The sequence below is a fragment of the Mycteria americana genome, chromosome 1, assembly GCF_035582795.1.
Source record: "Mycteria americana isolate JAX WOST 10 ecotype Jacksonville Zoo and Gardens chromosome 1, USCA_MyAme_1.0, whole genome shotgun sequence".
In the NCBI taxonomy this organism is placed as follows: Eukaryota; Metazoa; Chordata; class Aves; order Ciconiiformes; family Ciconiidae; genus Mycteria; species Mycteria americana.
The window spans coordinates 16,629,117-16,646,312 of NC_134365.1; the positions used below are offsets into that span (position 1 = coordinate 16,629,117).

Sequence of the window (17,196 nt, forward strand, 5' to 3'; positions counted from 1 at the left end):
TTCTGCACCTGTATTTCCTCCTCCCTCTCCGTCCTAAATGCCACCTCGATGCCTCCACGTTCCGGTAAAGTGGCGGCCCTTTCTCCCCAACTCCTGCCTTGCCTCATCCCCATCCCCTCCCCGCTGCCTCCGAGCTCTCCCGGCCCTGCTACCCGGCCCGTTTCTCTCGCCCTTTCTCGCTAACAGTTTGAAAGTGCCTTTTCAGCCGTCGGGAACCACCTGTGCAGACAACTGTAGCAGCAGCAAATGATGGGGGCATGGGTTTAGTCTCGAAATACTTTAGCCAGGTTTTTAATTTTGTGTATCTTGCATACGGTTTCCAGCATGTTAACACTGAAGTGTGCTGAAGTGCAGGTGGAGAATCTGTGCATGTTTACATTTGCTCCTCTTGTTTGGTCTACCATCTTCTCTGTTACTGTCTTTGATATCAGTGTGCTTCATAGCCTGATATTATTGGGATTTTTTTTTTATGTCCTGCTTCATTTGTGGTTTGCTAAACTGTATGGATATGAGACATCTTATGTGGTTTCCCCTGTTTGCACACATCAAGGGACTTCATAAATCACCAGTGTTAAGAAATGCTGGGTTTTTTGGCAAGGCAGTTGTATTTTTACATAGATGACTGCACTCAAGTGTCAGGGTGCTCTGGGATCTTGTTAAATACCGTAGTGAAACAAATGTGTATAAAGCAGCAGCTGAGGGGCAGCCCCTTGGCTCATCTGCATGGCTTGCAGTTGACGGCTGGATTTCTTCCTTCTTGCCTGCTCCCGAAGGTAATTTGGCAGGTGCTTATAGGCTCCCACCACTGAGGTGTGATCAGGATAGCAGAAAACGAACATGCAGGGGCATAAGGAAAGGAGCACGGTTTGAATTGGAATAGTCTGGTACTTGATGGATGCAGTATGATCACTGTTACATTGCTTTAGCACAGTACAGTCAAGTATATAGTGTCAGTGTAATGCACAGAGTTATCACTATATAATTTTCTCTATTTTTCTTAAATTCTGAAAAATATTTACTGTGTTTGCTCTCATAAAATCCTATGGAGACATCTGTAGTTAAAAATATGACTATGATGGTGCAAAGCTGCAAGCAGTTTTGTCCCATGCCACTTCTCCTCTATAAGAGGCATCTCAATGCTTCGTTGAGCACTAATGCCAAAACCGTTTTTGTCTGTGAGCAGACTGGATTGCTTTAGTTCATAGCCTGTGAGAACATCTGCTGAGCATCTCTGGTGCACAGCTAATAACCAGATCTATTGGTTGCTCTTCCCAGGTCTCAGTGCTGAGAGCATTTCAAAGGGAAAATAGGGCTTAGCCAGCAAAATTATACCCTACGACTGTTGGCATGTCAGTGTAACAGCTTTAAGTGCTATAGCTAAAGCTGTCTGCTGTTTCTGAGATGAGGGAACAAATATACAGATAAACATATTTTTGGCCTGGTTATTTACCTCTCATGGTATCGTTCTCCCACCCCATTCTTCTTTCTGACTCTCTGATCCAGTTGTTACTATAGTTGCCAAAATGATCAAAACAGACTGATCGGAATTCAGGGAGAACATTGGCGTGTTGCTGTATCTTCTTTCCTTCCTTGAAACCCACTGTCTGCCTATCCCTAAAATGCAAAAAATACTCTTTGAATGTGTTTGTACTACTTTCTCATTTTCAGGTTACTTTTGTTCTCAAATGCTGTAGATACCCAGACAAACCCTTGTTTTATTCAAATTGTATATATTTTGGTATGCTACATGAGACTCTTTTGTCATGGATCTACTTTTTTCTCTAAACCATTAAAAAGAGCAAATCTGTATTAATGCTGTGAAACTCTTCACTTTCTGTGTTTTTGGGGTTTAGGTTTTATTTGCTCGCCTCATGATAAAAAAATACTGGAGTCTTTAGTCTCTCTCGTTTCTGAAGAGAAATGTTTGGTATCATGGTTTTTAAAATTTTTTTTTAGATCTTACATGGAGCACTTTTCCTTGAATAATTTTGATGTCACCCAAGATGTTAGTACTTCCCAAAAGATATCAGAGAGCTCCCCTTTGGCTGTAGGAAGATGTCTAGGTTGGGTCAGCTACTTGTGAACTTGTAGGCACGGTGGCAGTAGCGTAATGTAACCCCATGAGAATTGACTTTGCAAGTCTGTTTTGGTAGCAGCACAGCTGTAAAGACTACAGGGGACACCGGCATAGAGAATGAATTGCTGCAATTGTAAGGAAAAATCTGGAGATACACTAGCAATGCCATTACTAAGTAGGTAAGGTTTGTGGTGAGAGGCAGTGCCTTTTTATTAGCTCCACCAACACAGGGAAAAGAACAGAGATTTTGGGCATAAATGAGTGCTCTTACTTTTTTCACTTCAGGTCTGAAGACTGGCTCGTGAGCTTAAAATCTGTCTTTCCCCACTACTGTAGCCCATTGTCTTAAAGCCTTTTCCCTCATAGTTAACCTAAGAGAAGATATTGCCCCTTTTCAAACATTGCCTGCTTTTATATCCATAGCATCTAAACTGGCATTACCACTGCAAGCCAGGTTATAGTGCTTTTCCAGTTTGCTTTTGATACCCGATATACATAACTTTAAACGATTTACTCTGTAACTTGCAGCTTCACAAATTCTTCTTGATACCGATTTGCCCCTCTTCGGAGCAGTGTGTTCCTTCCGTTTGAGTATTACCGTGGTGGTGGCTTTAGACCGCAGCGCTGCAGGAACCTGCAGTTCTCGAGAGCCGCCGGGGACAGCTGAAGGCCCTGCCGCGGGTCCACGCACGGAGCTCTGCAGAGCAGTGGAGCTGCAGCCCGTATTTCACACGGGCTCTGTAACTCGCTACGCTTTCGGAGTGCTCGGCCCTCCGGCTGTTCCCGGCTCCGCTCTCCAGCTGGGGCTAGCAGCGAGGGGCCCCAGCGCGCCGCACCCGCGTTACGGCAGCCACGGCTCCCTCCAAGCCGTACGGGCGGGGAACAACGCCCTTTGTTTCCATATACACCTATTTTTCCTCGTTCCTTCCCGCTCGCCAGGTCGCTGAACCCATCCTCTCTGAGGCAGCGGCCGCCCCGGGCCGCGCATGCCCGTGGGGCGGCGAGCATGCGCGCAGGCGGGGCGGGCGGGTGCACGACCGTCGCTCACGTCGCCCTGTGCCTCCCGCCGCCTCCGGGCGTTGGTGGCGGAGCGAGCCCGCCCTGGGCCACGCGCGCTGCCATGGTCAGCGAGGCGGGCGCCGAGCAGGGCGTTGCGGCTCCCTTCCCCTCTCCGGCCTCGCCCGCGGCGCTGGGTAACGGCGAGAGAAGCAAGAGGTAGGGGAGGGCGGGGGCGAGGCGCCCGGCCCGGCCCGGCCCGGCCCGGCCCGCGGCTGCCCGGTGCGACCTGTCCCGTCCCCCGGCTGTCCGGAGCCAGGCTGCGGGCCTGCGCCCGCCTCAGCGCGGCGGCGGCGGCGGCCGGGAGCGCCCGCGGCCCACACAGGCGTGCGGGCTCCGAGCTGACGGCCGCTTCCCGCGGCCTCCCTCGGCGTGGGCAGCCGGGCGGGGGTCGGCCGGCCGGCGCTGTCTGCGAGGCCCCTGGGAGGGGATTCAGGCGTGGGTTTGCTCCGCGGGTGTGGGAGTGGGTGTTCAGACGCGCAGCGGCGCCGATAACGGCTTCGCTTCCGAGTTGTCCAAGTAAGCGAAAGCTGCCCGAGCCCCTCAGGTGTGTCTAGGTTGCCGGTCGCTTCGAGCCGGCGCTCTGGTTTTGAGTGGCGTTTGCGCCATGCTTTTTCCTTTTTTTAGCATGTAATAGTAATTTTTTTAACGTAGTTGGCTCTTGGATTCATAATACGTTACTTTCATAGCAACGGATTCCAAATTTTATACTTGGTGTTGTGAGGTATGTGTGTTGAGATGGGCAGAGGGGAAGGTATGAGATGTCTGTCTCAGTTTGTAATAGAAAGTGAGTCTGTATATGTGGGATTAGAGAAGCGAATGAACAAATTGGATACTTCTAGCTAGATTATAAAAATCCGCATACTCACTGGTGCAGGATGATTTAGAAACTTTCTTAGTAAAGTGCTCTCAAATTCTTTAGGTTTATCTTGTATCTCTTTACGGTGTGCTTCTACACATGTGATAGCAGAGACGACACAGGGAAAACAAAACGGTGCTAAGTTGACTTCAGTGCTCTCTGTGTAGGATAGCAGGCAACCCCGTCTGGTGTTTCCTCTGTGCTAACGAATGTTATGGCTCCAGTCATTGTGTCTAAGCAGCTGCTTTGCCATATCTGTGGTCCTAAGTTTTCCAACTTTTCCTTAAGCTACTCTGAGTGGAGTTGAGATAATTCTTTAAAACACAGTTATGTAGTGTAGTAAGGACAGGACCTTGCTTCCCTGTTTTGTTTTTTTTTTTGATGCTGTGTAACCAAAATTCTGTTCCAGCACCCATCTTCTCTGCCCACTTTAATTGTGGTTTCTTTGAATCCTCTGCAGCACACACAATATCATTTTGTTGGTCCCTGCAGGCTGACTTGACTGATGATCCCACCAAGTGCAGAGTCTGTATCTTCTCACTAAGGTCTGAAGTGAATTTGTGTGGTGAGGAAATGACAGGCATGGATCGTGGTTCTTCACGTGTGAACTTCCATTTCCAGTAAAGCCTACTCCTCTGTTATTGCACAGTAGGAAGCCTGCTTAGCACCAGTGAGGGGCAGGGCAGGGAATAGCTCTTGAGTAATTTCACTAGAACACGCTGGAGACTTGATGTGCTTTGAAACAGGGGAGATGAGTTAACAGATTTTTCTGCAAGATGATGATGAGGACCGTCTCACATGTTGGCACTGTAGCTTAGCTTGCCTGCCTTGGTGTCTTTAAATAGGGGACAATAATGACGTATTCTCAGAATACAGTAAATGCATGACGGTTTTCATAGCTTCAGAAATTCTGGGCAAAGTGCAGCATTTCCTCAGAAGGAAAACAGCAGTGTCAACTTGTTAAAACACGCAGCATATTGGTGGGACCGGGTTGTGAGCATATTTGCATGATTTGGAAACAGTTTAAGACAGTATTTCCTGGGCATCCTGCTGCTTAATGTATCAACAGCTCCAAGCGGAGCAGAGATCATGTCATGGACAGAAAGAATTCTGAAGGATGGAGCTAGCTAGGATTAGATACTTACTTTGCTTTGGGTGGCATTTTTATAGAGGAGAAAAATGCTAATTTTATTATAACCATAAAATTCTACAGCCGTAAAAATGTGAAATGCACTTTTTTTTTTCCTTTAGCATATAGTATGTGCCCACATTGGCTGAATACAGGAGCCCAGAGCAGTTTGATATCCTCCTGAGTTTATGCAGCCTATTAGATATTCCCTGCTAAGTCAGTGACTTCCATGCATTGTCAGGTCTGTTTAGCAAGCTTACTTCAGGACCGAGTTTGTTTTTTTTAATCTAAAATTCAATATATCCAATACCAATAAGAATTTAATCAAGAAAGAAATTAGTCATAGTAATTAAATGGTGAATGTGCTGGATGTGGCTGGAATGTAAGCAGCAGTGTCCAGGCCAATTTTAACAGTTTTCTTGAAGCAAGAGTGACCATCCAGTTGTCTAGCATGTGTTTCTTGAAAATATATTTCTTAGATTTTAATTGCCTTATTATTGCTTTATAATTATAGCCAGTCGGTTTGAACAATATTGCTTGTATCTTTTAATCACAACAATTCTCAAATCAGAGTGAATATATGAAGGAGGAAGTGAAGGAGTGTGCTGAAGATGAGGCGACTGAATCGGAAGAAGACCTTGAATTTGGTGAAAGAATTGGATGCCTTTCCAAAGATTCCTGAAAGCTATGTGGAGACTTCAGCGAGCGGAGGCACAGGTAGGCCTTATTGAGATGCTTACATGATTGATGTTGGCTGTTAGCTTGATCTAGCATGGTCTGGGAATAGAAACTTCAATAGGAGGAAAACAGACATCTGTGTTTATTTGAAACTAGTGAAAATTGGTTTCTTGGTTTCTTTTGTGGACTGACAGAGCTCATCTCCTTCAAGTAAAGACATAGTATCTTATCCAAATAGATGCATTCATCACTCATCTCAAAGGATGTTTTTGTGTAAAACTGGTGAGACTCAAACCAATGTAAAGGTTCACTGTAAAAACTGCTAACCAATTACAACTGGAAGTGCACTGTGCCAAGGTCATAATAAAACTTTCTGATTTGTTGTCTCACTAAGCCCTTTTCTCTGCATCAGGTTTCTGGGTGAGACTGTGTCAGCATGAGCTGAAATGCAGGTTGGATTCATCTCTATGCTTTCATAAAAGAGGAAAAACATTCTCCAGAGGTGTCTAAGAACTGGCTAAGTTAAGCATCAGGATGAAGAGCAGCTTTCTAAAGCTTTTTGTCTTGAAGGTGTAGTTGATTTTAAGAGTAAGGAAAGCCCTTTGAAGAACTAAACACTTTATTCCAGGGAATGTGCTTGTATTGTCCTTATTAGTCAATTGAGCTTCTCTCAAAAAGCTGTAGCTGTAAGAAGTACCTTTTCTATGTGTATCTGGACAGAAAATTGTGCCTGTAAGTTGGGTTGGGTTAGAGGTAGCCTGATCTGAAAATAGTGACTTAATCTATTGGAATTGTTTGCAGTTAGATAGGAAACTACTAGCAGTTAGTTTTGAAACGGAGGACAAAAATCTCTCTCATGTGCGATTATAGCTGAAACTCAGTTGAATAGAAAGTACAAGAAGCAATTGCAATCTGCAGATAAGCCTTTGAAGTCATTACACCACTTGTGTAGAAGTAAATATCAGGAGGATCTGTATTACTTTGCTATGCTTCCTGAATTGCAGCGTTAATAATTAAAGCATTATTGTATATAAAATAATCTCTAAGAACTGAATAAATAACTCTTTGTTAATGTTAGTCCCAGTTCCTGAGAAAGCAAGTCAGTTGTTTTTATGTTGTATTTCTTAGAAAAACAATAAATGCTTAAAAATTCTCTTTTGGTAGTATAGCACCATCCTTCATGAGAACTTTGCGTTGGTGAAGGGTACCTTAAGGATTTCTCAACACCAGAAGTTACTTTAGCATTCTTTGATTTATCCTGCTAACCTTATAAATGACAATATAGCATTTTCTTGTTCTATACCATTATAAAATCTTAATATCATGTTCCTGTTTCATTCAGAATTAAAGTGCCAGGCTTACTTTCTGGTGTGATAGGGATGTAGAACATACCAAGACTCTATTTTCAGACTTTCAGCACCTTAAAACCCATTGCAAAAGAAGTACCAGTCTGTCAAACAGGCTGAAACTCCAGCTCTGGGGCTGGGAGAGCCTTCAGAAAAGAGGATTTGGAAATTCTACAAGACTTTATTTTCCTGTTCAGATCCAAATACCTTTGCTCAGAATTACCCAGAAAGCAGCTATGACTCTAATTGTTTCCTTGTCTTTAGATGGACAGTATGGCTCCAGCTTTCCTATTGCATTGCTGGAATGAGTGTGGCCTACTGGCCTCCAAAAGGAAATTGATAGCCAGAAGAGTCAACTGATTAGCGCATCTACTTTCACAGTATGCGTTGACATGAAGGTTTTCATATACGTGATTGTTACATAGCTTCAGCTGAAAGCTAGAACTTGACTGCTGCATTGATCATCAATGTTTCAATGCTGCAGCCAGTGGTTTCTTTTCTGATCGTGTAGGACAGTGCCTTTATGTCCCTGCTGCCACCTCTGGGCTGTAGACCACTGTGTAGTGAATTGAAGCCTGTCAACAACAGGCTTGTTTTTTCTCAAGTTGCCCCTCACAGACTCCATAGAAATACTCCACAGAATGCAGATGGAAGACATATACTGTCAGTAAGCTGTACAAATCACTACCATGCTCCATAACTGAAGTTTTTTTCAACTTAGCAAAAGCCATGATTTAATAAAAGGGGCGTAGCAGGTGCTTCTGTGTATCTGTTACTATGTTTCTGACTATGTGCAGCAGGGTGATCTTCCCTTTGCATTGTACAACTTTGTAAGTGTGATGAATAGGCTGCTTTGGAGGTAAGTGAGACACATATACCATTAAAATATACCAATTAGTTTTCTTCCTAAAAATAATTTCAAATCAGTTCTTCACTTATTTAGCTGTTGGTAGAATGGATAGCTACGTGTTGGTTATCGCCAGAGGGAGAATTGTTTGAAATATTGGAGTGGGAGTCCTGACTGTGCAGCTATATGCAAGTAATACAATCAAGGCACCTTTTTCTAACTGGACAGTGCATATAATGCGTGTTCTTTCTCTTGTCTGCTAGATTCTTGGCTCTAAAACTACATATTAAAAAAATTATTATAAAAGCTTAGGTTGTACACCAGTGGAGGCTTGAAGGGACTTCAAGGTGCACCTTCTCCTTTCATGCTTGAATTTAGGATTGAGTTTGCCTAGACCATCCCTGACAGTGATTTGTGGGCATTGTGTTTTATATGTGGAGGAGGATCTAGCCTGTTCTTAAGTCTTCCATATTGGGATTTCACAACCTCCCCATCATTCTAGTATTTGACTGTACTTAATGTAAAAAGTTCTTTATTGATTCAAAGGTAGGACTTGTTCTTTTCCCCTCCTGTGTAAAAGCCAATAATGTAGATATGAAAACACTTTTTTCTAAGAGCAGCTTATGGATTTATAAATCGAAGATACCAGTATTGTACTGGTAATGCTCAGGTTCTGGAATGCTAGAGTTTTGTTCTGCTTATATTTCTGACTAATATTTCTCACAATCTAAACGTCTTTTTTTTTTTTTTTTTTTCCCCCTTCCCTTTTCTTTTGACCACTCAGTTTCCCTGATAGCATTTACAACGATAGCTTTCCTAACTATAATGGAGTTCACGGTGTATCGGGACACATGGATGAAATATGAATATGAAGTAGACAAGGATTTTACTAGGTAATTTTTATTCATTATAATTCCTTTTAAAATTTAAGTTGTCTGCATTTCAGGACAGAATAGATTTAAAATGTTTGTGCGACTTGCAAGCAATTTATGATTGAAATTAAAAATGAAATACTAAAGGAACTTGATTTTTCTTCTGTTGATTGCTTTGGGTTTTTTCTTTTCTGGAATCTATGAAGAAGAGAAATTGAGATTTCTGCAATTAAGAAGTCAAAATAGCGTAGGTTTGTTGGTGGAGTCCCCTGAGGAATTATTTGCTAACAATTCAGAGGACATTGTAATACGTAACTCCACATCAGCTATGTAAACCCACCAGATTCGCATAATGGTTACTCTAGTTCATACGGTTAGTATATTGCCATTATACTTTCTGCTGCTGGACGTGAACCTTAGGCACTCAGAACTTTGACTACATTATCTAGAGATCACTACTGATCTAGTCTCCAGTTATGGCCTCCGAGATCTGCTGAAGATATATTTGCTGTTGGTTTTATGTGCTTGTCTGGACTGCTTCACCTTTCTTCCTGAGGTGGTCAGGCACCCATGAGTCCCATGTGAAGTTAATGGAGATTTTGTGCACTGAACACCTTTAAATATCATGTATCTGGAACTGAAATAACTTTAAAAGCTGTTTGACTAGTTGCTGTGGTAACAAGCTAAAGTTATGTATATTAATTGGATGTCTTGAACATAGAAATACCAAAGGTTTCTGTAATGAAACAATAAAAAAATATGAGAAATGTAAGGGAGATGCATCAAAAACTCAAGTTACAGTAAATCCATTCAGACAGATGGGAGTTTCACATTTAGATCTTTGCTAAAGTAGACTATTTCCCTAATGAAACTATTGCATGGGAAGGATAGTCTAGTGGTTAAGAGATTATTATGGGGCTTGGGAAACATCCTGCTGCAGATTTTCCAGTTTGATTGTGGGCTAATCACTCAGCCTGTGGTTCTGTGACAACTTAAACCAATGGAGATTGGTATCACTTTAACTGCTTTTCTCCTGTCTACTGACCATGTTTGATCCCAAGTTGAGCCAACGTTGAGTCCCTTGCTTATGTGATTTTTTTGTGGTCAGCTAAGTTCCCAGAAGAAGCTCCCTGGAAGTGATAGGACCGTACGGCTATAGTAGGGGGATTTATTCATTATAGTTTAAATGACTTTTGTGAAACTAACACGAAAACCAATAGGAAATGGCCAGAATATTGGGGAATGCCACACAATCAGACTTTTGGTGTGATGGAGTTTTTTGGGTTGTTGATTTTGGTTTTTTTCCCCCTGATGAGAAGAACTATGTTTCACCTCCCCTTGTGGTGGAAACATTCAGAGTACAGATCTTAACATACAAGGCATTTTTCTATTACAATAGGGAGCATTTTTGAGAAAAGAGCTTTTTTCCAGAAGCAGTGCTAGAAAAAACAACGATCCTTATGACATGGCAGCGTTTTCTGGAAACTGGTTTTAGTAACTTCTCAGCGTGATCCTGAATGTCACTGTCCTGAAGAATTCTGATTAGGATTGGAAATACAGTGGCCTGCCCTAAGGACAAAACAGGAGGAAGGTGCTCAAATATTTACTCAGTTTTAGATTTGTGACTCCTACATTGTCCTGATCCACTGCATTCTGTGGAATTTATTGCGCTGTTGTAGTTGTGTGAAAAAAAAAAAAATGTGTAAAATATTGAAAACTATGTATTCTTAATAAGAGTCTGACAAATTCTTGGTCCAGTAATATTTCCAAAAAATCTCTTAGGAGTTTCATAGTAAAATGCAACAGGGAAATCTGATGCTTTTATCTCGTAAGTTACGAGTGGTCATCAGTGCTTTAGTGATTAAAAGTCCATCTTGGTTCAACCCAAACTTTAAACAGCTTAAGTTTATATTTGTTGGTGTAAATTTTGTTATTTGACTATTTCTGCAAGTAATCTGAGAATTTTAGTAATATATCTCTTGATACTTGTACTCAATGTTACTTACTAGCTCTTTGCCTTTTTTTTTTCTTTCCAGTAAGTTAAGAATCAATATTGATATTACAGTTGCCATGAGGTGTCAATGTAAGTATTCCATCAGTGAAAGTTTTGAAACACTTTAAAGGCTCTTCAGAGTATGCATTTGCTTGCAATATAGTTGGATATTGTTCAAAATATGCTAACAGTGAGATTTCTTCTGATCTTGATGGTATGTAGTGATCTTGATGGCATATGACTCACTGAAAGAATTGATAGGAGATGTGAAGAAAGGTATTTATGCCATCTCATTCGCATCTCGCAGAAGTTTGCTTTGTCTGTCAGCAAAAAAGGGATCTGTTCCACTCTCTCCCTAGCTGGAATATTCTAGAGGCTCATTGTGAGACACAGCTCAGCAGCTTTTATTTATTTATGAACTTGGCAATTATTAACCTGGTCTATTGTTTAACAATACTGGAACCATCAGGTAATTTCATCCTCCTGATGAACATATGGATACCTTCCCATTTAAAGGCAATGCTTACTATTCTTTTGACATCATTTAGGTAATGAGCTGTTATTTGTAGGGACTGGTTTTGGTTGTCCTGGACTGAGAAAGAGGGAGAATACTACTTCTACCAGGAATGCAAGCAAGTCTTCAAGACTCACATTTTGGCTAGGTTAAACCTTGCATTAATTGTATCGTACATCAGTACCATACAATTTGTGTTTCTCACAAGTATTGATTCACAAGTAATCCCTTCTTACTCTTAAAATTTATTTTAATATTTTTCAATTATTTTCCAGTTAGCATAAAAAATTTTGAAAATTCTGATTTTTTAAATTTTTTTTTATTTGAGAAATAAACAAAACTTTATCCTCTGTTTTGACTAGTCTTGGTTTGGATTCAGTGCTTATGAAACAGGAAAAAATATTTATGCATAGCAGATCTTAGAAAGCTTCTGTATGTGGTTCGTACAACATCTCTGAAGGTGTTCCATCAGTGAGAAAATATTGCAAATCTGAAAAGTTTGTTTCTGGTTGCTGTGCATCAGTTAATGATACTTTGATATGATAGGTTGAAAAGTAGGATTCTGTGGTTTCCCCCTACCTTCCAGTAATCTGCTTCTTGCCAGTTTTGTTTTTCTTTTGGTTTGGACTTTCTTAACAATGAACAGTAACTTACACTGAAAGTTTACTGCTATACTGTGAAACTTCATTTCAACTTGAACTTTTTGTTTGTTTGTTTATGATCATCTGTATGACTCTTAATATTTTTTTCCCTGTTTAAAATAGATGTGGGGGCTGATGTTCTGGATTTAGCAGAAACAATGGTTGCCTCTGCAGATGGCCTGATCTATGAACCAGTAAGTTGATTCTTACCTTTTTATTTAAAAAGGAAATTGCTCTTTACTTGATGCGGAGCACTGCTGGGCTGGCTTGCTTGCTTGTATTTTTTTTTCCCCACAATTGAGCTGCACAGAACCTCCCCAAGTATTGTCTGATCCTTGAGTGAGGTCTGAAGTGCTTACCCCAGGAATCTGCTAGGGAAAAAGGCTAGCATTGGGATTTTGGCGTGTTCACTCTCTGCAAATACAGTAGATTTGAATACAGCAGACTCCCAGATCACTGCTTCTTAACAAGCTAGTGATTTCTGCAGCTAGTTATTTTTACATGTGCAAATTCTAGGGATAAATGCTAACAGTATTTGATATGGAAGGAAAACTATCAGAGCCCTCACAAAAAGAGAATTGATGTAACTGCTTTTTAACTAGAAGAATACTATGATTCTAAAAAGGGGTAGAAAGTCACCATGATATCCTTACAATATGGAATGACATTAAAAATCATAAATTGGGTTAGTATCCTTTTAATTTCTGTATTGTGAACTGAAGGCTCTGGAACTGTGTAAGCCTATGCTCTTAAAGTGGTTTAGCTTGCACAATACAATAAGCTTTGAAGTAATAATGCTGTGTGAAAGTAATTTATCATTGACAGAAAACCTATTAGAGAATGTAACTTCCTGCTGTAATTATTACATTCTCTAATAACTGAACCATACTCCAAATTATAACAGTTTTGTCCAAATTCCTACTCGTGTGTGTGAGCAGGAGGAGATGGCTGAATGGAAGGATGTGATCGGGAAGGAGCTTGTTTTTGTTTGTTTGTTCTCCTTGGAACATTTCCTCTTTTTGTCTGGACAGTCATCTCTGCTCCTGTAGCTGCTGCATGCTAGCAGTTGCCCAAATGGTTATAATCTTAGAAAGAGGAAACTTCCTGCACTTGATCTCTTTTGGCCATAGCTTTGGGTAGGTTTGAGCGTTAATTGCAATTGAATGTACTGTCTGGAGTACATCAGTGTTAACAATACATAGATTTGAATTCGGTGCACAGATGTTACTGGTGATATTCTTGTGCTGATTGAAGTCTAGCAGGTCTGGTAGTTTGTCTTAAAGAAGTGCTTAGTGTGGGATGACCCTAGAAATAAACAATCTGCACCTGGACCCTTGTCTTTCAAAGATTGCTCCTCTGCTTGTTTCATTGCTGTCTGCATCAAAACCATGCATGTCAGTTACATCATTTAGAATTAAATTGCCACTCACTGCTTCTTCTAGCCCACATTAGTCAAAGGCTAGAAGGGCAGAGACTGCTGACTCAAGTTACGAGAGCTTTAGGAAAAGATGCTGAAGTTATAAATGCAAACAAGTGAATAATTCTAGGGGGAAGAGACAGAAATTTCCATACTTGAACACTAAATGTATTATTTAAAGTACAAAGTCCTTTTATAAACTCCAGTATGTGGTACCAAGTATGAAGTTGATTGTAACTCCCCACCCCTTCCCACACCCCAGTTCTCTTCTGGGTTTCATGGATGGGACTTGAATGCTTCCTGCATGTTTTATTAGATATGTTATTTTTGTTTCAGGTAGTATTTGATCTCAGCCCACAACAAAAAGAATGGCAAAGGTAAAGCACTGAGATGCATGCCTATGGTTTGTATTATTTGTACTGGAAGTGTCCTTGAGGTACACCGGAGTCACATGAGAGAACTATGTCTTGGGTCTAACGGCTCTTGCTTGTAATTTAAGAGTGCAAACCTGTGAAAAGATACTAATTTACTTTGCTTTTCTCGTGATTTGACATCTCTGTTATAGAAAAAATCGGCTTTGGACTTATTTGTGGAATTGGGTCATGCAGTTGCAAGCCAAGATGTGTGGACTCACTTAGCTAGGTTTCCAAACGAATGCTTGGTAGCACAAATTTTAATTATGGGTTCAGACGTGTAACACAGATAGCTTGATATCTAAATGCCAAAGCTGAACCATAGTAACAGATTAGCATGTTCTTGCAAAAGCAAATGAGTTTGCGTCTTTCATATAACTGAATTGACACACTGTTTATCATTTAAACTGGAATAGCTTCGTTATGTGTGTGATCACTGTACTGACAGTCTTGTAATAGAACCTGAAGCTTATTTGGGAGGCTGGCTAGTTTTGGTATTTTGGTAACACGCTGCTGTGAACAACAGAGCTTTAAGCTTTGTATAAAATATCATTCTCAAAGTTTATTGTAACATTTTAATACTGACATGAACCTTGCTAACTTCTTGATTTATAACCTGCAACTGAAGCTGATAATTAATTGTGAAGTTATTTTTTTTTTATGTTGCATGCTTTCACACTTGCCTGTGTAATCTTTAGGATGCTGCAGCTAATTCAGAGTAGGCTGCAGGAAGAACACTCTCTTCAAGATGTGATATTCAAAAGTGCTTTTAAAAGTGCTTCTACAGCACTGCCGCCACGGTAAGAAAAACTGGGATGTTGTGTTGTCACTCCCCTCTCCCCTGCCCTATTTAATTAGACTTCACATTTATTGTGGTTATGATCATCCCCCCCCCCCCCCCCCCCAAAAAAAAAAAAAAAGATAAGATTGTAAGAAAAGAAAAGAAGACCTTGCTGCTTTTTATTGTGTTTTAAAATAGTATACTTGATACTTGCTTTGGAGAGCTGTTGTTTTATTAAAACCTCTGGGGTTTCCAACCTGGAGAAGGTTTCCAGGTTTTATGTGTATATTTATACATATATATGAATACATAATACATACCTTTTTAGTCCGTTTTAGCTGATGCTTCCTTTTTAATGTGAATTAGTAATGCCAATTTATACATATATATGTATACATAATACATACCTTTTTAGTCCATTTTAGCTGATGCTTCCTTTTTAATGTGAATTAGTAATACCAAAGCAATACTAAACAAGAGTCTTTTTATTAAATGAAAGAATATCTTTCTGTCCAGCAACTTTTAAAAAAAGTCCTGCTATTAGCTGTGACTTAATACTTTATGGTTTTAAAAGAATCAAGCTTTGAATAGAAGTGTTTTGTTAGTAAATGCCCTGGTCTAAGCACTGTTAAAATTGTGTGGAGAAACCTTGCTGTTTACACTTTATTCCAGCTACCCACAAAATGCTGAGACACTAATGCAGAAGGCTTGGTCTGCGTGAATCTAGATGCTCTGTGAATTTTTCTGTTTGTTTGTTTTCCAGGGGAAATGGCTTTCTGCATGAAAGCTGAAATTTCTTTCCCCTTAAAAACAAACAAACAAAAAACCCCACACACAAGCAAGCCATAAATAAAACAAAACAACACCAGAAATGCTGTATGCACTTTCCATGCTGTAATCTCTCTGTTTGAGGACTAAATACATCTTTTCTTTCTAAGGCAAGGCTAAAGAGGGCTCAAACCCCCTTTTTTCTCATTTAGTTGATGTCTGCAGATTAATTAAGTCCTTCTGTGCCTCTATGATACTTGTTAGTGCAGTTTTTGAGATGGTATTTATGCTTGAGATGTGTTTTTTAAAAAAAAAATTTTTTTTTTTTTTTTTTTTTTCAATCTCCCTCTAAGGAGCAGACTTGGAAATACACTCCAAGTTGTGGACATCCCAACAAGTGTGGGAAGAGGAAGGTTTCATGAAAACTAAATGTTGAAAGCTGTTCTTGCTACAGTGTTGTTAACGTGGCTAATATATTTTGTTATGTTCATTGCAGCATTAAAACTTTCCCAACAAACCATTTTTGGTAGAAAAAATGTTGGAAAAAAATCCCCAGGGCAGCAAGATATACTTATGGTCTTATGTTTTCTGTTCGGATATCATAAGTTAGCTTTGTAGGCCAGATCTCTGAATAGAAGTATGAACGAAAGCTTATTGGTTTCATCCTACTGACCTTTGTTAGATTCCTTCCCTTCCAACGTCCCTGCTATAATTCCAGAAGAATACGATAAGGAGAGGTAGATGATAATGCTATATATTTATGCTAGGAAAAAGAAATCTAACTGTACTGCTGTTATTTCTGTTAGTGAATATTCTCAAGTACTCTTTATATCGTTTTTGTTTAAACAGGGAAGATAATTCATTACAGTCTCCAGATGCATGCAGAATTCACGGTCATCTCTATGTTAATAAAGTAGCAGGGAACTTTCACATAACTGTGGGCAAGTATGTTCTGTTCAATTCCTGAGAATAAAAAAAAAAAAAGAATTCTACATTATATATAGTGCATGTATGTATATGTGTGTGTATGCTTTTACACTTTTGAGTTAATGACTAGTTTTTATTAACCTTCCCATACATGTGCTTGGTGTTATTTTCCATGTGGTATCTTTTTGTGCACAGTTAAAACCAAATCTCTTCCATAAATAAATAAAATAAAACCAAATACAGCACAGTGCATTGTTGCATGCAGTGTAGTGGTTATGAATTCCAGTGTCTTACAGGATGAAAACTCTTGAAGATAGGTCGTCTGTTAAGTGTATGACATGGAATAGACTGCTTGTGTTTGCCTTCATTCTTTGGGCCTGTCCAAATTTCTCCATTCTGTTACTACACAGTTCACTAACATGGATGAAGTGTAGATATGTGCCATTTCAGTGCTGAGATAACATAGTTACAGAATCATAGCGAGGGAGCTAAATGCCTCAAGTTCATCTTGATTTGAGGAGAGACTTTCTGATATGCTTCAGCAATGGTGTTAGCTTGCATACAAACCTGTGTTAACTTTTCTCTGCTCTCCAACTCTGCTGTCCTCACTTGTCTTCCTGCCACCTCTGTCACCAGAGATCTTGGCATGCGATCTGTCCTCTCTACTTCAGCCACGTGTAATTCCACCTGCTGTCTTTGTGTTGAACACTTCTCCAAATGTCAGTTCTGTCTGGTCTTGTACCAGCTCTCTGATTTGCCCCTAGATGTTTAACTTCTTAAGCCTTTTTTAGAGCTGATTATTTCAGCCTTTCATCTGTACTGCCATCACTTCTGTCTTCCTACCTCTGGTTCTGCAACCCTGAATAATCTTTTGCTTT

The 17,196-nt window shown here is 40.3% G+C and overlaps 2 protein-coding genes across 4 annotated transcripts in view; one reads left to right on the forward strand and one right to left on the reverse strand.

The window, feature by feature from the left end:
- Nucleotides 1–292: 292 nt before the first annotated feature.
- LOC142405063 (uncharacterized) lies at nt 293–3,222 on the reverse strand. Its single transcript, XM_075492056.1, has 3 exons — nt 2,676–3,222; nt 1,451–1,614; nt 293–805 (listed from the first exon to the last, which is right to left on the reverse strand). Exons 1-3 carry the CDS (start codon nt 3,083–3,085, stop codon nt 657–659), a joined length of 723 nt encoding a protein of 240 aa, XP_075348171.1. The 5' UTR covers nt 3,086–3,222; the 3' UTR covers nt 293–656.
- Nucleotides 3,085–17,196, forward strand: part of ERGIC2 (ERGIC and golgi 2) — a 32,244-nt gene continuing 18,132 nt past the window's right edge. For all 3 annotated transcript variants that reach the window (XR_012774043.1, XM_075492043.1, XM_075492035.1), the window contains exons 1-8: nt 3,085–3,292; nt 5,693–5,838; nt 8,777–8,885; nt 10,901–10,947; nt 12,136–12,206; nt 13,766–13,806; nt 14,541–14,642; nt 16,241–16,336. Coding sequence is in view for 2 of the 3 variants with exons in the window: in XM_075492043.1 (XP_075348158.1) it covers nt 5,733–5,838; nt 8,777–8,885; nt 10,901–10,947; nt 12,136–12,206; nt 13,766–13,806; nt 14,541–14,642; nt 16,241–16,336 (572 nt within the window). In the remaining variant the exon portion in view is untranslated. The remainder of the gene's footprint in view (nt 3,293–5,692; nt 5,839–8,776; nt 8,886–10,900; nt 10,948–12,135; nt 12,207–13,765; nt 13,807–14,540; nt 14,643–16,240; nt 16,337–17,196) is intronic.